Raw genomic sequence first — 17,626 nt, 5'->3', positions numbered from 1 at the left:
AAGCCCTGCAGGTTGTTGATTCTGGAGTTCTTATTGCTCCTGGTAAATTCTCTTGCTAGGGTCCATTTCTTGAAAACTTTATTTTTGCTCTACTTCAGTACATTCTGGCTTGTAGAAAAGCCTATAGACAACTGTACCCTAATTCCAGACATGGTTTGAGTTGTTCCTGCCCCTCCCCCATAAACATACCTTCCAGGATCTCCAACTCCCATGTAAATGAGGGTCTTCATGTAAGTACCAAGAGGAACCGTGTGGGTTTGACTCCAGCCACCAGGCTTCAGTGAGTCACAGCTGTGCTTCAGCCATGATTTTCCCTACACAGGCCTTATTTTATTTTTTCCTTAAAACAACGCTATGATCGGTAGATAGTCTAACAGTCAGCCTTTGGGTAAGTGAACTGAGGTGCAGAGAAGTATGATTAATTTGCCCAAGATTGCATAGCTGAAACACTGAATTTGTACCTGATTCCACAGTGTATGGTATTCTAGACTTGGGTTCTGAGCAGATTTTCTTTTACATGTGTCAAACACTAAAGGGGGATCAGAACCTGCCCTCTTATTATCCATTTTTGAATTCTTATATTAACTGGATATTTCAACAACCGCTAACAGAAGGCTACACTTGCAGGCCAGTGTGCAAATGTACAAGAATAGTTCAAAATTATTTAGAATGACTCTTGGACACAATCTGAGAAGCATTTAATCATTTACATAATGCATTTATCTCCTGTTTTCATTCTACTCCAATTCTCCTGGTGACATTAAGAAGTCTCTTCTTGATATTCACAGCATTTGTTACTGTACAAACACCTGCTGATCTCTTTTTTAAAGAAAGACTTAAAAACAATTAGAACTTAATGCATGTTTTTTATCTATTGTACTTTTTAATACGTACTACTATTTACAGCAAGGATGTTGATATGACATTTACTGTAATGATAAGGCATTTCTTTTTTTTTTTTTTTTTTTTTTTTTTTTAAGTAATTTTCAGTATAATATAATATTTAACATTCTGTAATATAATTATTTAGTCATCACAAAAATCCCAGAGGTAGGAACTAAAATCTTTATTTATAAGTGAGAACTCTGAAGTCTTGAGTAAGATGCTGGTCAGAGGTCATCAGCTAGTTAAGGTATGGAGTTGGGATTTAAGTCCAGATATTCTGACTCTAGACCCCAGCTCCTAACCTCTGTGTTCTAGTATCTCAATGAATTAAGGAATGAATGAATTAATGACTGCTATTAACCCTATCAAACCTTCTGTTCACTTTCGTGGGATTACTAGCACACATTGTCTACAACGAAGCAGCCATTCATCGTTAATGACTTAGACCAAAGAATACTGACTTACATAGCAGAGCCAATGCACTTAGCCGTATAGGTACGTTGTGCCATTTGCCGTGTGTGCTCTATGAGTGACACCTCCTAGAGGTATTCAATGCAGTGGCCTAACACTAAGCCTAATTGCTGAACAATTAGGCAATCTGAGAAGTAAAAAACTTAATTCAGGGGGCACACAAGGTTTACAATTGGGACTATACATCTACCTGCAAAAAAGATTCCCTTTGAAGTACAATGATTAAATGCTTATGTTTGTAGTTTTCTAAGAAATTCAGTATACAAGGATAGATCAGATACTGTTTCTGCACTTATATTTCTTAATATTTAATTAGGGAGAGAAGCCAGTGGTTCACTCACAAATTATAATTTGAAGAACTCACTATAAAGACTGAAATTCACCAAGCCATCATTTTTTTTCTTATAACAATGCAGTCAACTCATCACTACTTAATGAGAGGCAGAATAACTAGGTAGTTAAGAACACACATTGGAGAGCTTGAATCCCAGCTTCATTGCCAGAAGTTTTTTGAATCTGGCCGTGTTACTCAACCTCTCAATGCCTACATTTCTTCATATGTAAAATGTGAATGATAACAATAGTATCTACTCTGGGTATTAGGAGCTCAAAATGAACTAATGTTTGCAAATGTTTAGCACAAGGTCTAGCACGTGGTAAACGCTGCATAAGTATATATTAAGTAAGTATTGTGCTTAGAGAGAACTTCAAATCTTTTTTTTTCATTCTCACTGATTTATCATTTCTAACATGTCTTATACATTTAGAAGACTTTAGTTGGTTTATGTTGTTTGGTCACATTTAAGGATAAGATGAAAGAAAAATAGAGGAGGGGAAATAATCCATATTAATATCGTTGCTTTTCCTTGCCATCAGTAGATTGAAAATCTACTCAGGATGCACAGTTTCTGGTTCTGGGAAAACTTAAACACACTGGAATTATTTCTTATTACAGAAACAAACACACACAAACATTTTATGAACTCTTAACCAACAGGTGAGGAAATTAAAGCCAAGCTTAAAGTCTCCATGAAAAAGGCTAGAATTACAATACAAATTTGCCCTCAACTAAAATGAATGACTTCAGAAAAAAACTGGAAATTTCAGGGGCTCCCAAACAAAACAAATTCAAAGTTTTGGTTTACCTCATAATTGTCTTTTGCAGTCCAAGCAGACTGACAAAATAAATCAAACTTCTAAGATGTGGTGACATTTAGTTATCCTACTTAGATAGGTACAAATACTTTTAGAAATTTGCCTAGAGTCTAACAGGAAAAAGTACTGGAACAAAAGAAAGGTTTCTATATTTGCTGCATTGTCCTTATACTAACTCAATAATGAAAATAAGAATCAAGGAATACAACAATTATGTACCCACCTCTGAAGTGTTTAAAGGAGTAATTGACCTTTCACAGGCTGAGGTAGTTACATACATTTTATTCCATAATTATTTACTTTGGAAATAACAGAGTAGCTATTTAACTTCCTTTTTCTTTCCTTTTACCCCATTGATGTGAGGCAGACCTTTTCTGTAAAAGGAAACAGGATCTTAATAAATCATTGGCAAAAATCAAACTTAATCATAATCACCTCTCACCTACAAGAGGGATCGAAAGTTAAATCTGCATATTTTATTTCCATCATGACTTTCTCTCTATTTTGAAATTATCTTGTTCAAATGTATCCAAATAACAACCTTCACTGATTTCGCTTGAAGATACTAGAAAATGCTGTGGCAAACTGTCCAAAATGGCTTCCTAGAAATTCTGAGCAAATTGGACTGCTTTAATTTTACAATACCTATTAAAAATACAAGAACAAGAAAAAGTGGTTAAAATTACCTTCCTTCAAGTATGCCTGGGTCTTGGATAAAATGAAAGATGAGCTTGAATATTGTATCACCATTGATATCTCCCTGTGGAAATTTGAGACCAGCAAGTACTACGCGACTGTCATTGATGCCCCAGGACACAGAGACTTCATCAAAAACATGATTACAGGGACATCTCAGGCTGACTGTGCTGTCCTGATTGTTGCTGCTGGTGTTGGTGAATTTGAAGCTGGTATCACCAAGAATGGGCAAACCTGAAAGCATGCCCTTCTGGCTTGTATACTGGGTGTGAAACAACTAATTGTTGGTGTTAACAAAATGGATTCCACTGAGCCATCCTACAGCCAGAAGAGATATGAAGAAATCGTTAAGGAAGTCAGCACTTACATTAAGAAAATTGGCCACAATCTGACACAGTAGCATTTGTGCCAATTTCTGGTGGGAATGGTGACAACATGATGGAGCCAAGTGCTAACATGCCTTGGTTCAAGGGATGGAAAATTACCCATGAGGATGACAACGCCTGTGGAGCCACGCTGCTTGAAGCTCTGGACTGCATCCTACCACCAACTCATCCAACTGACAAGCCCTTGCATCTGCCTCTCCAGGATGTCTACAAAGTTGATGGTATTGGTACAGTTCCTGTTGGCCGAGTGGAGACTGGTGTTCTCAAAAATGGTATGGCAGTCACTTTTGCTCTGGTCAATGTCACAACTGAAGTAAAGTCTGTTGAAATGCACCATGAAGTTTTGAGTGAAGCTCTTCCTGGGGACAATGTGGACTTCAATGTCAAGAATGTGTCTGTCAAGGAGGTTCGTCATGGCAACGTTGCTGGTGACAGCAAAAACGACCCACCAATGAAAGCAGCTGGCTTCACTGCTCAGGTGATTATCCTGAACCATCCAGGCCAAATCAGTGCTGGCTACGCTCCCGTACTGGATTGCCACATGGCTCACATTGCATGCAAGTTTGCTGAGCTGAAGGAAAAGACTGGCAGCACTTATGGTAAAAAGCTGGAAGATGGCCCTACTTTCTTGAAGTCTGGTGATGCTGCCATCGTTGATATGATTCCTGGCAAGCCCATGTGTGTTGAGAGCTTCTCAGTCTACCCACCTCTGGGTCGCTTTGCTGTTTGTGATATGAGACCGACAGTTGCTGTGGGTGTCATCAAAGCAATGGACAAGAAGGCTGCTGGAGCTGGCAAGGTCACTAAGTCTACCCAGAAAGTTCAGAAGCCTAAATGAATATTATCTCTAATACCTGTCACCCAAGTCTTAATCAGTGGTGGAAGAACAGTCTCACAACTGTTTGTTTCAATTGGCCATTTAAGTTTAATAGTAAATGACTGGTTAATGATAACAATGCATCATAAAACCTTCAGAAGGAAAGGAGAATGTTTTGTGGACCTCTTTGGTTTTTGCTGTTGTTTTCTTTTTTCTTTTTCTTTCTTTTTTTTTTTAATGTGTGTGGCCATTTTAAGTCATTAGTTTTTAAAATCAGTACTTTTTAATGGAAACAACTTGACCAAAAATCTGTCACAGAATTTTGAGATCCATTAAAATGAAGTTTACTAAGAAATATATATATATTATATATATATATTTAAGAAATAATAGTAATCTCACCTAAGCTCTCCCCAAGAATAGGAAATAGGAAACTCTTCCCACCCAGGTGAAATTTGATGAGAAAGAATAATGTGAGTAGATTTTTAAAGTAGTTTGGGGGAGTACACAACATAAACTTTAGAAACAAATATAATTTTATAACTGTTCTGATTTTCAGCTCTAATTAAAGCTCAAAAAAGTTGCTTCTTGGTGTAACTAAATTTTTACTAATAGAATAAAGAAATTCATGTATACAGTATTTGTTGAATACCTCTCTTCTCCCTTCTTTTTAACTTCTCCCCTACAGTGGCTGTCCCTCGTGTATTAACATGCACAATTGCCTTCCTTCCTCAAAACTCTCCCTTAGCCCTGTCATTTCCTCTGATAAGGCATTTCTTTTAAAATATATTTAACTTTAAAAAGTAAAATATATTTAAGTAAAAAATATTAAGTAAAAATATATTTAAGTGAAAAGAGAAGAGAGTCATTTTAAAGAAAAACATCAACTGAATAGAGGTGGTACATGGACAGGTCAAGAATTAGAACATGGTATGAAAATCATTGAAGTTTGAGAGATGCTCAACTGGATTATTTCCCAAAATGAGTGCTTTGCTAAGTAGTCTGACTTTAAAAATATAAAATAGCAATTCCTTTTGAAAAAGACAATATTTATAATGCCAGATTTAAAACATCAGAAAGATGTGGAGGTCTGAAACCATAACGAAGATTTAAAAAATCTGTTCAGAAGCAGCCCCTTCTATTCCTCACCATCATCTACATTGGTGATGGAATCTACACCAAGTTCCCAGGTGCTTCTGAAATATAGTGAGCAATGAACAGCCAGAAACTTTCTAGACACAGGCAATCAAAGATAAAACTAGTCTTGTTGCAATAAACTGGGACAGGAAAATGGGTATGAAAACCTAGAAGTGCTGTTCTTAAATAATGGAAGGGTTTTCTCAGTCTAATATAAACAATATAATGATTCCTGAAACTTTTGTGGGCTGGCCTTGAGGAGGTCTGGCTTTAAAGATACCATTTGGTTCATCACATATTCATGGTATTAACTAGTGTCTGACTAATCTTAGAGAAAAAGGGGTGCAGTTTCAAGAAAGTATCTGATATGGTTTGGCTGTGTCCCCACCCAAATCTCATCTCAAATTGTAATCCCCATAATCTCCAGGTGTCAAAGGAGGGACCTGATAGGAGGTGATTGGATCATGGGGGAAGTTTCCCCCATGCTGTTCTCTTGACAGCAAGTGAGTTTTCACAAGATCTGATGGCTTTATAAGGGGCTCTTCTCCCTTTGCTCTCTCTTGCCTGCCACCATGTAAGATGTGCCTGTTTCCCCTTCCACCATGATTGTAAGTTTCCTGAGGCCTCCCCAGCCATGTGGAACTGTAAGTCCATTATGCCTCTTTCCTTTATAAATTACCCAGTCTCTGGTAGTATCTTTATAGCAGTGTAAAAATGGATTAATACAGTAACACAACTGCTAATTTCTTCTGAACACATTACAATTTCCTGATAATCAGAAGCTTTCAAAAATTCAGCAATCTCTTTTAGGAACATTTTTGTGCCCAGAGAAACTTCACTGTGGGAAGAAGATAACTAGAAATAAATTATGCAATCTGAAGATCTCATCTAGAGAGAATAAGTCTGTATGTGAAGAAAGGAGTTCACACTATTGCCGGAAAAATGTGTTTCTGACCCTTGAAGTCATCATAGCAGGGGAAATTTTGGCTTTTAGATGTAAAATAAATGCATTAAAACCATTTCTACCACTTTCTAGCTATTTAACTGGAACAAGTGGCTTCACCTCTCTGAACCTCTATTTCTTACTCTGTAAGTTAGGATCACAATACTTACCATTTTGGGGTGCTTTAAGTGAGATGATATATAACGCAAGATGCCTAGTGCAGAAGATACATTTGTAAATATCGCTTCCTGTCTTCCCCTCCCCTGGGTGCCTTAAAGGAAAAAATAAATAGGACTTAGTAACAAAATGGATATAGACAGAGTTCTTAACTTGTAATCCAAGAGGAGAGACATAGAAGGTCTATGAATCCTGAAATTATTTGCAAAGTATATTGTTTATGTGCATTTCTCTGGGAGGAGAGTCCAAATCTATCAAATGAGTCTCAAAGTGGTCTGTAACGTCCACCCCCATCCCTCCAGAAGTTTAAGAACCACCAAAAGACAGATGCAAAAATGAACTCCAAAATTGGCTAACTGATACAATGATTGTGGCTTTGACCTTTGACAGAATCGGGATAACTCCTATCCCACTTGGGGCAGGACTGTATATGCCAGAATTACTCCTGGGAGTAAAACGGTGTTTGAATGTGGCTGTGTAGGACTGCAGCTCTCTAGCCTTCCACAGACATGTTTTAGTCAAATTGAACTTTGACTTGATGAACTTGGCCTAGACTGAGGGCTGATGAAAGCAGCGGCCCCTGCTGCTGGCCCCTGTGCTATGGTCGGGATAGTGCTTGGACCCTGCCTATTGTATTATAAAGCCTGCTTGCTCCAAAGGACAATTGAATGAGTTTCTCTGGACTTATTACCAGAATTTTCCTGAGCAGCTTGTTTGTTTTACCTAACAGTGACTCTGTATTAAATGATTAATTGCATTTCTCTCTTTTCATCAGCTACTAGAAAATATAAAGGCAAGTACATTGCTTACCTACAGCAGTCAGCATTTTCTGTGACAACACTTCTGCTTGCTCCATTTGTATCCTGGCTGCATCTGTGTTTTAATTTTCTCTTTGTTGCATTTTAAAATACATAACTATATATCTATATATATACCGTTTTCATTTTTGTAAGTCTCCTTTCTTTTTAGAAGGAGGTGTACCTAGGCAATTCAATGTCCCCGAACGCACCACAAGACTGTGAGCCCAAATAACCCTTTGCTTTTATGTAACAATTTTGTTTTTTGTAACCTTTTAACTCTCACTTTTGTTTTTATCTTCCTTTAGTCAGTTAAAGAGGACTCAGTCCCCACAGGTGCAGAGGAGAATGTAAGTTACACACACCACGGCAGAATCATTCCATTCTCATCTTCCGCCATGTTGGACAATTGGGCATTTTCAGCTCTGGGGTCCTGTGTTCTTGCGTGCTGCCAGTGTGATTCGTTTGTTGTAGACTCTTTTACCCTGTATGTGATTAGGGACGCATGGAGGATAACATTGCATGAATTTTTGTGACTCTCATTGAATCAGTGCAAAATAAATGCAAAATCAGGGCACGAATTTTTATAATTGTTATCAGCAGGGGCTGAAAGAGTCTACTACACGTAAGAACAGCTTTGCGCTTCCTTGAGGGATAATGATGTTCCGCCTTCTGCTTCATTCCACCTTGACTGCTCGTTCACTCTTATTTCCATGGTGATCCAGTTTCTTACTAACTTTGGGCGGTACCCAGGACAGAGAGTTGCATCAGGCATGAGAACATCTTGCAGCAACAAACGCTGAGAATGTCGGTCTCAGGTTATAGCGCTGACTTGACGGGTCTACCTCTGAGATAGAGATGTTGAGCCTCACTGTTTTCCTGGCTTTTAATCTTCTGGAGGAATCGTCAAAGTTTTCAAGACAGTTCATTCACCCCCGAAAGGGATGGTGCTATATAAAACATCACAAAAACGTAGCTTCCAGGAGATTAATAAATTGACCTCATGAGTTTCAGACCCAAAACAACAGCTCTCTGCCTTGAAAGAAGTTCAGTCTTTGGGAAATTTTTATAAGTAGGGATAAGTGAATTCACAGCTCCTTGAGATAGAAACCAAACATTATCATTTTGCCAAAGCAAAACTTGTTCTGGGTGTCCCTTATTTGCTTGCCATAAATAGGGCATGTGTTTTTATTTTTATGTAGTTATAGGAACTGAACAAATGTTGAACATCCAAACACGTTTCTGAAATGTTGTCTGTGATGTGGAATAAAAATTAGAATGGCTGTGTTATGATTCTTGCTGGAAGACAGATCTTGAAATTGTGTCTGGAGTTGGTTCCTTCCGGTGGGTTCTTGGTCTCGCTGACTTCAAGAAAGAAGCCACGGACCCTCACAGTGAGTGTTACAGCTCTTAAAGGTGGCACAGACCCAAAGAGTGAGCAGCAGCAAGATTTATTGTGAAGAGGGAAAGAACAAAGCTTCCACAGTGCGGAAGGGGACCCAAGCGGGTTGTCGCTGCTGGCTGGGGTGGCCAGCTTTTACTCCCTTATTTGTCCGCACCCACATCCTGCTAATTGGTCCATTTTACAGACTGCTGCTTGGTCCATTTTACAGAGTGCTGATTGGTCCATTTTACAGAGTGCTGATTGGTGCATTTACAATCCTTTAGCTGGACACAGAGCACTGATTGGTGTGTTTTTACAGAGTGCTGATTGGTGCATTTACAATCCTTTAGCTAGACACAAAGTGCTGATTGGTGCATTTACAATCCTTTAGCTAGACACAGAGCGCTGATTGGTGCGTTTTTACAGAGTGCTGATTGGTATGTTTACAATTCTCTAGCTAGACAGAAAAGTTCTCCAAGTCTCCACTCGACCCAGGAAGTCCAGCTGGCTTCACCTCTCAAAATCTGTTTGTTGGTTTTACTGCCCTTCCTTCCTTCTTCCTTCCTTCCTTCTTTTCTTTCTTGAGTCAATCTTAGTTAGTAGCCCAGCAAAGCTCAGGTCTCTCATCATTCCAGAAAGTTCTCATGAATTACTATTTTATAGAAAGTCAAAGTTTCTATTCCAGCAACCTACAAGGAGGACTCCACAAGACTTCTTTCCACGAACTTTAAGTTTAAAAGCTGCCCATAAAATCTGTAGCATCTGTTAGCTTTGAGGTTCTGAGTTTTCTAAAGAAAAACTTTTTGGATGTTTGTGTGTAGTTGCTTGTTTAAGGAACCCTGTGTTTCCCACAGCTCGGATGCTAAAATGCAGAGTTGATCTCTAACAGGCAAACAGGAGATATTCTATTTTCTACTGTGAAATTTTAAATAGAAGTATAAACAGGAATTAAAAGTTAAATTATTGACACCAAACAATAACACAAAAACTGATGATAGGGACATAAAATAAGGCAAAATATTTGTTAAATAAAATAAAGAAGCATTATAAAAATTGCCTTAAATGACTTAACACTGCAAGCAACATTTTGATTTTTAAGGCTCAATATTTCATCTTCTTTTTTTTGTTGTTTGTGTGTTTGTTTGTTTGTTTGTTTTCTTGAGACAGAGTTTTGCTCTTTTCACCCAGGCTGGAGTGCAGTGGTGCAATCTCGGCTCACTGCAACCTCCACCCCCCCAGGTTCAAGTGATTCTCCTGCCTCAGCCTCCCAAGTAGCTGGGATTACAGGCGCCTGCCACCGCGTCTGGTTAATTTTTGTATTTTTAGTAGACACAGGGTTTCACCATCTTGGCCAGGCTGGTCTCAAACTCCTGACCTCAAGTGATCCGCCCACCTTGGCCTCCCAAAATGCTGGGATTACAGATGTCAGCCACCGCTCCCAGCATCAGTATTTCATCTTCTGACAGCCTATCACTTGGAAGGAATGAGGCTGATGGTTGTGAAGTTGATCCCATCATCTTCAGGCCATACCTCTTGAGCCTTAGTTTCCTCATCTGTTAAATGGCAATAATAATATCACCTACATTTTAGGATTCTTGTGAAAATTAGAGATAATGTCTATAATGTGCTTACTTCCGTGCCTGAAATGTAGGAGGAACTCAATAATTTTAGGGATCAGCAAACTGTAGCTCATGGGCCGAATACAGCCCACAAGCTAAAAATGAGTTTTACATTCTTAAATGGTTGAAAAAAATTTAAAAAAGAATATTTTATGATGTGAATTCAAAATTCAAATTCAGTGTCCAGAAATAAAGTTTTATTAGAACACAGCCATGCTAATTCCTTTACATATCATCTATGGCTGCTTTGTTGCTAGGCAACAGAGTTGAGTAGTTTCAGCAGAAACACTGATTGGCAGGGCCTTTGCAGGAGAAGTTTGTCACCTTCTGCAGTAATTGTTAGCAAATCAGCAAATAAGAGACAACATAGTAAGTGAGCATGTCCCAGTAATCAGTGATTTTATTTCCTAGTGAAATGATACAGCTCACAGCTGATTCAGTGTCCGTGTGGATTGAAGGAATATGTAAAACAGAGTTAGCTTTAATTTCCTCCTCTCTTAAATAAGAGAGAAGGCATTAGTCAAAACAATGTATGGTACTCTACACCTTCACCACAGGACAATTAGATGTGATCAACCATATTACAAGAGTGCTTTAAATAGTGACTTCTGGCTAAAATGTGGTTGAGTTTATTCTTTAAAATTTCTCTACCTACAACTTTCCAGAACTAATCCATCAACCAATGCAAGGCCCACTTGTATTTAAAAAAAAACAAAAAACAAAAAAACAGAGTGATGTCAACATTTCTCAAAATTTCTCACAGAAAGAAAAATAAGGATTTTGAACCCTGTGGAAGTTTAGTGCTTTTCCTAGAATGTGCTTCTGGTCTTATCAGAAATAAATCTTTTTTTAACTCTTGAAATGATAGAATCTTTCAGTTGTAATAAAAAAAATGTTTTGCCCATTGGTTAATGGAGTTAATGTTCTCATGAAAAAATTTCTTTCCTTCCAATAACCTGTAAGACCACGGAAACAGGTACTTCTGTTGTTTATCTCTCTTAATAAGTAATCTCTCAGCTGCAAGTGAAAGAAAACCCAAATCAACCTGGATTACAAAGAAAGTGATCTTTACTGGCTCTCATCACTAGAAAGTTAAATTGGTTTCAAACAAAGTTTAATTCAGGGCTCTCCTTGGGTTCAGCCTTCTTGGCCTGGCTACATGTTCAGCTGTCCAACATCACATCACTCAGTCCAAAGTAAATGAGCTATTTGTCAAGTAGCAACCCTACATGTCCTGGAGTTTGTTCTGTTTCACTGACTGAAATGCATTCACATGCTGTATTCGTCAGCTTTTGCCAGGTTATGTTGCAGTGACAACCAAGTCCCAAATTTCAGTGCTTCTCAATAGCAAAGAAGTTTGTTTTTTTTTCTTTTCTCACTCATGCTACAAGCCAGCTATCTGGCCACATGGGCTTTGGCTAACCCATGTGGCCTCTTCCTGCTGAGGTCAGTAGGGAAGCAGTAGTCCCTTCAATAAGGACATGCAGTTCTTGTTGCAGACAGAAAATAGTGGCATGGGTGAATCATGCAACGGATCCTAAAGCTTCTGCTCAAGCATGGTATATGTCATTTCTACCCATGTTCCATTCACTAAAGCAAGTCACACATCAATGGGCACAGGTGTGTAATTCATTTACAGGAAGGTAGGGTAAATAATTGGAGAAATAATACAATTTGCCTCATGCTGTCATTTCTAAACCAACACAGTCAAGGAGCTTGACCATGTTGATTGGTTTAGACCTTTTCAATTGGCTTAACCCAAATTATATAGTCTTGAAGTTAGGAAAGATTGCTCTCCCAAAGCAAAATTAGAGTGTGTAAGCAGATGACAGAGAATAGTTACTGACTAGAAAAAAAAAATCTGTAGGAGGTCTTTGTAATCAATCACATTAAAAGTCCTATCAAAATAATCTTTAAAATATTCTAAAATAAAAACCTTTAATGTTATTATGATGTTGTGCATGAAGTTTAAATGGAGGAAATCTATTTGCCATAAATCAATTTCCAAAAGCCACAGCTCTAGTAAAAACTGTATAACCAAATTTCAAGAATAAGTGTAGTATAAAATTTGAGGCAAAAAGGGAAACTCTTCACTGAAATGTATATTGTCAATGTTAGATGTAACTGCCACCTTCATGCAATATCTACCATATCCTCTACAGAAATCAAGCAGGGGGGATTTAATTCTAAAATGTAGCGCACATCTGACTTTAATTATGTCCGTTCATGATATCCAAAATTAAAATGTGCAGATGCGGTCATATGTTCTAAATAGGAAACAACTTTTTCCAAAGCCCTGGCCTAGGAGAAATTTGGAAAATTATCCAAATAAAAATTGAATTCTTATGTCTGTATATGCAAATCAGATCCTTACTTAGCCAAGATTGTTCTGGATTTCCACACTGGATGTCAGTGGATTTTCCTTGGCTACTAAAAGCCAACTTCTTGGCCTGACTTCAAAGGTAGTGGAAGTCTCCAGAACTACTATTTTTTTTACCTACTGCAATAGTTGTGTTCTGGAGAATGGACTTGTGGCCTAGGATTTATGGGTTGATACCTCTCAACATTTGGAAAGGCTCAGCAAGGGAACCAATGGCATCCAAATAGAATTGATTTATAGAGTTATTGCCATACAATCTGATCATTTTATTTATGAGTAATTTTTCCTCCAGGTCTTTGCACACAAAGAAAGAACTCACTGCCTCAAAGACAGAATACTTCTGAACGCAAACTCTATTCCTTATCTACTTAAGAGCTATTTTCTATTTCTCCACTCTTCTACCCTTAGTTTTAGGCAAAGTTGCCAACTTCATACCCCCAAAGTATTTGATCATGATTAGTCTAAGTTAGTAATCTCATTTTCTTCACTAGTAAGTAGCCTGGGGGTAAGTGGCCTAGCTCTGACCCATGAAATTTAGGTACCCTGAGGTAGGGGATCAAACTACAGATGTTTATTTGGTGCAAGTCTTTGGCTGTGACCTTCCTTCCTTCTCAGAACATTGGATTGAGGATGTGATATCTGGAATTGTGGCAGCTATTTTATAACCATGAGGTAACAATAAAATGATGAAAATCTAGCATGCCAAGAACAGTGGAGCCAAAAACAGAAAGAGCCAAAGTTCTTAGATATTGTGGAGCCACTGAACAAACCCCAGAACTTCTTGTTCCATGTTTTTATTGGTTAAGCCACTATTAGATACACTGAGTTGCCGCAGAAAATGCCCTCCTCATTGTAATGCCTATTTATCTGTGGTAAGACTCTGGCCAAATCATTCAATTATTCACTCTTTATCTATAGAATAGGGATAGTGTTATATTTCCTAAGCTGTCGAACTATCTTGATGCTTTTTATAAAAAAAAATATTAAACACCTGGTACAACACCAGGCATAGTAAGAAGTAGCTATTAATATAATCATCTCTAAATAATGGATACGTGCATGGTGCCTAATCCAGATAATTCATGCTCGTGGACTAAATAGCTCTAACATTAACACAAATAACAACCACTAGCATTAATTGAGTGCATGGTGCTAAGAACTTGACATGTATCGCCTGATTTAATATGCAGACAACTTTCTGATGTGTATACAATCCCCACCGAGAACAGAGAAGACGAAAGCACAGAGATGTTGAGCACTGAGCTTAGATTAGCATACCCGTAAGGGGTACAGATGTGATTTAGAGCCCAGCAAGTTGTTCTGGAGCTTGTCCTCTATGACCACGAGTTAGACTGCCTAACTGAAGGGCTCACCTGAAGGGCTCTTGTGGCTCACACTTATTTTTCAGAAATGCAATTGAATTAAATCAGTTCAAAATGTGGAAATACATGTCCACGCTCTATTGCCATTCTCAGTCTCTGATATGGCTCCAGTCTCCACCTCGTTTCCTAAAGATAGATTGGGGTCCAAAGCCAGCAGCCCAGCAGCAGACCCTGCCTCACAAATAGGTTTTGTTTGGCCAATCCGGCATTTTTAATCATTTAACATCTTTAGATGGGACAGCTTGACTTTACTTTGTCGTCATCCCTATCACTCCTTTTTGTCTTATGTCTGGTCAATCCATGCTGATATTCTCTGCCTTGCCTCTTGAGGACTTTTGAGTTTATAACCCCCCAACTTCCATTTTTGTTTACAAAAAAGAAAATACTAGAAATTGTGTCAATAGCTTAAGAAATTTAATTTAGCTTAAGAAATGTGATTTAGTTGCCAAATGTCGGGGTGTTCTGCCTGCTGATTTATTGATGGACAACTCCCTGAATCAAATGACAATACAGAGATTAAGGGTTCTTCTCGATTTGGAAAATTCGGGTCAATTTGCAAACCAATGGTATGTTCTGTATGATGGGAAAGAAAATAGTTTCTCAGCAGACCATATTTTTGGAAATAACTAAGTCCCCTTCCCTTACCCCCGACACCAAGAACAAGCCTCCGAGAAGCTAGGGGTCTGGCCCAGCAAAGACAAGTGGGAAGATGCCTTTGACTCTATGGTACTTTCCAGGGAGGCAGCAGATGAAAGCCATGCAGTTTAAAGGGCCAGATAGTAAATATTTCAGGCTTCATAGGCCGTTTGTGGTCTCCATCCCACATATTTTATCTTTTAAAATATTTCTTCCAATGCTTTAAATGCGTAAAATTCATCAGGCATGGTCGCGTGTGCTGATAGTCTCAGCTACGTGGGAGGCCAAGTTGGGAGGATCACTCGAGCCCAGGAGTTGAAAGCTAGCATGGGCAACGTAGCGCGACCTCATTTCTTAAATAAATAAATAAAATTAAAAAGTAAAGACCATCCTTAGCCCAGGAGCCACACAGAAACAGTCACTGAGCTGGATTTGGTAGTGTTTTGCCAGCCCCTGCCTGAGGAAACAAAGGAAATTATAAAAGCCCCTCCTGGCCAATTCGCTCTGTCCTGTTGCAGGGAGCAACACAAATGCAGAAACTGTCCCAGATGTGACTGGGGCCCTGAACAAATGGAGTGAGGCACTGCAAAAGAACACAAGGTGAGAGCAGAGTGTGGTAGATGGGCCCTTCCATCCAAGCCGCCACAGACACTCAGAGGCAGAGGAAATCGAGCTCACTAGGTACCATGGCCAGGGCCGCGAACAACTTAGCCATCAGTTTCTTGCCAAGTTCATTTTTCTTCTGAAAGCATAAACTTCAATTAAGTGAAACGGCAAATGACTGTTCTGGGGAAAAATTAGATATCACTTAATGAGGAAGTGGATTAAATTCAGTGGTTTTTACACTCTCCTTTCTACAAAGAGGACAGTTTCTTTACAGTTGCAGGGGAACTGGAAAGAGAACTGGAAGCTGTCATGGTTACCGTCTCTAACGTTGGACTCTTAAGAAAATGATTATTCCTGGTTTCTACATAGGCCAAATGTAATTCACCTAGGTGGCAGATTAAACAGGTGGGCTTACTAGATTACACTGGGTATTGAGCATGCTCCGAATGACAGTCCCCAAAAAGGACCTCTTATCTGTTCTTCTCCTTGGGGAAGGGATTTTGCCACTTCCATATCAATGTGGCAGTTAAGCTTGGAAATTGGTGCGTTGTACAACATAAGCATTACTTCTCCAAGATGTGCCTGTGTAGAAATGGTCATAGATTCAAAACTGTAGCTACTATGTGGACAGGGGGACAACAAGGACCCCACTTTGTAAAACATGTTTTGGGGGAATGTTTTGTTTTTCATTTTCTTATTACCTGGCAAAATAATCCAGGTGGTGTGTGAATCACCAGTAGAGATTATAAAGTCGAAGGAAGTAGAATCAGCCTTACAAACAGTGGACCTCAACGAAGGAGATGCTGCACCTGAACCCACAGAAGCGAAACTCAAAAGAGAAGAAAGCAAACCAAGAACCTCTCTGATGGCGTTTCTCAGACAAATGGTAAGCCCCTTACTTCCAGTATAGGAAACCTAAGATACCTAGAGCGGCTTCTGGGAACAATGGGCTCATGCCACAGGTAGTAGGAGACATAATTGTAGCTGGTATGTATGGAATATGAATGGAATATGAATTGCATAGTGAGAAAATTTCCTTTTTTCCTTCTGATTCAATCATACAGAAAGTCTCAGTTTATTGCTAATATTCTTTAACCCTTCTTTAATGCCTGCTAACACTTTTTAACAAAAAAAGAGCTGCCCTTGGGTCCAAATTTTTTTTATTTTAATAGTTGTGCACATACAAGTGGTTTGGGGTTACATGGATTAGTTCTTTAGTGTGATTTCTGAGACTTTAGTGCACCTGTCACCCGAGCAGTTTGTACTATAGCCAATATGCAGTCTTTTATCCCTCACCCTTCTCCCAACCTTCTCCCCTGAGTCCCCAAAGTCCATTATAACATTTTTTATGTCTTTGCATCTTCATAGCTTAGCCCCTACTTATGAGTGAGAACATATGGTATTTGGCTTTCCATTCCTGAGTTACTTCACTTAGAATAATGGCCTCCAGCTCCATCCAAGTTGCTGCAAAAGACACTATTTCATTCCTTTTTCTGGCTGAGTAGTATTCCATGGTGTACATAAGCCACATTTTCTTTATCCACTCATTGGTTGATGGGCACTTAGGCTGGTTCCATATCTTTGCAATTGTGAATTGTGCTGCTATAAACCTGTGTGTGCACGTGTCTTTTTCAGATAATGACTTATTTTCCTTTGGGTAGATACCCAGTAGTGGGACTGCTGGATCGAATAGTGGATCTACTTTTAGTTTTTTAAGGAATCTCCACACTGTTTTCTATAGTGGTTGTACTAGTTCACATTCCCACCTACAGTGTAAAAGTGTTCCGTTTTCACCACATCCACGCCAACATCTATTTTTTTTCGGCCTTTTAATTGTGGTTGCGTCCAAATTTTGGCATACAACAGCATCTAACTGGAAGTTACTATTATTGCTTACTATTATTTATTTTTAAAGTTTCCTTGTCTTGGTGGTCAATGACACTGCTTTTCTTATTATGGTAATGATATGAGGTTTTCTTTGAATTACATTTGTTTACATAAAGAATATCAGGCATTTTAAGGATTATGTATCAAATAGTCCAAGTTATATAAAGATGTGGCAAAAATTCTGAAGGTGACATGTGAGTGACACAAATTTGGACAAAACTAGCTTATAGATAAATTAAATAAGGAAATGACAACATAATATTCCAAT

General features: G+C 38.6%; 1 protein-coding gene and 1 pseudogene across 7 annotated transcripts in view; both read left to right on the top strand.

Annotated features, from left to right (window-relative positions):
* Positions 1-17,626, top strand: part of BCAS1 (brain enriched myelin associated protein 1) — a 130,782-nt gene that overhangs the window by 90,778 nt on the left and 22,378 nt on the right. For 4 of the 7 annotated variants that reach the window (XM_054467786.1, XM_054467784.1, XM_054467783.1 and 1 more), the window contains 2 exons: positions 7,773-7,814; positions 16,190-16,357. The exons of 1 other annotated variant lie outside the window; for it this stretch is intronic. In XM_054467786.1, coding sequence (XP_054323761.1) covers positions 7,773-7,814; positions 16,190-16,357 — 210 coding nt within the window. The remainder of the gene's footprint in view (positions 1-7,772; positions 7,815-16,189; positions 16,358-17,626) is intronic. 2 more of the 7 variants (XM_054467785.1, XM_054467788.1) reach the window with 2 other exon arrangements.
* LOC129021848 (putative elongation factor 1-alpha-like 3) lies at positions 3,194-4,431 on the top strand (annotated as a pseudogene).

The sequence above is a fragment of the Pongo pygmaeus genome, chromosome 21, assembly GCF_028885625.2.
Source record: "Pongo pygmaeus isolate AG05252 chromosome 21, NHGRI_mPonPyg2-v2.0_pri, whole genome shotgun sequence".
NCBI lineage: Eukaryota > Metazoa > Chordata > Mammalia > Primates > Hominidae > Pongo > Pongo pygmaeus.
This window is presented reverse-complemented; position numbering and strand designations above follow the sequence as displayed.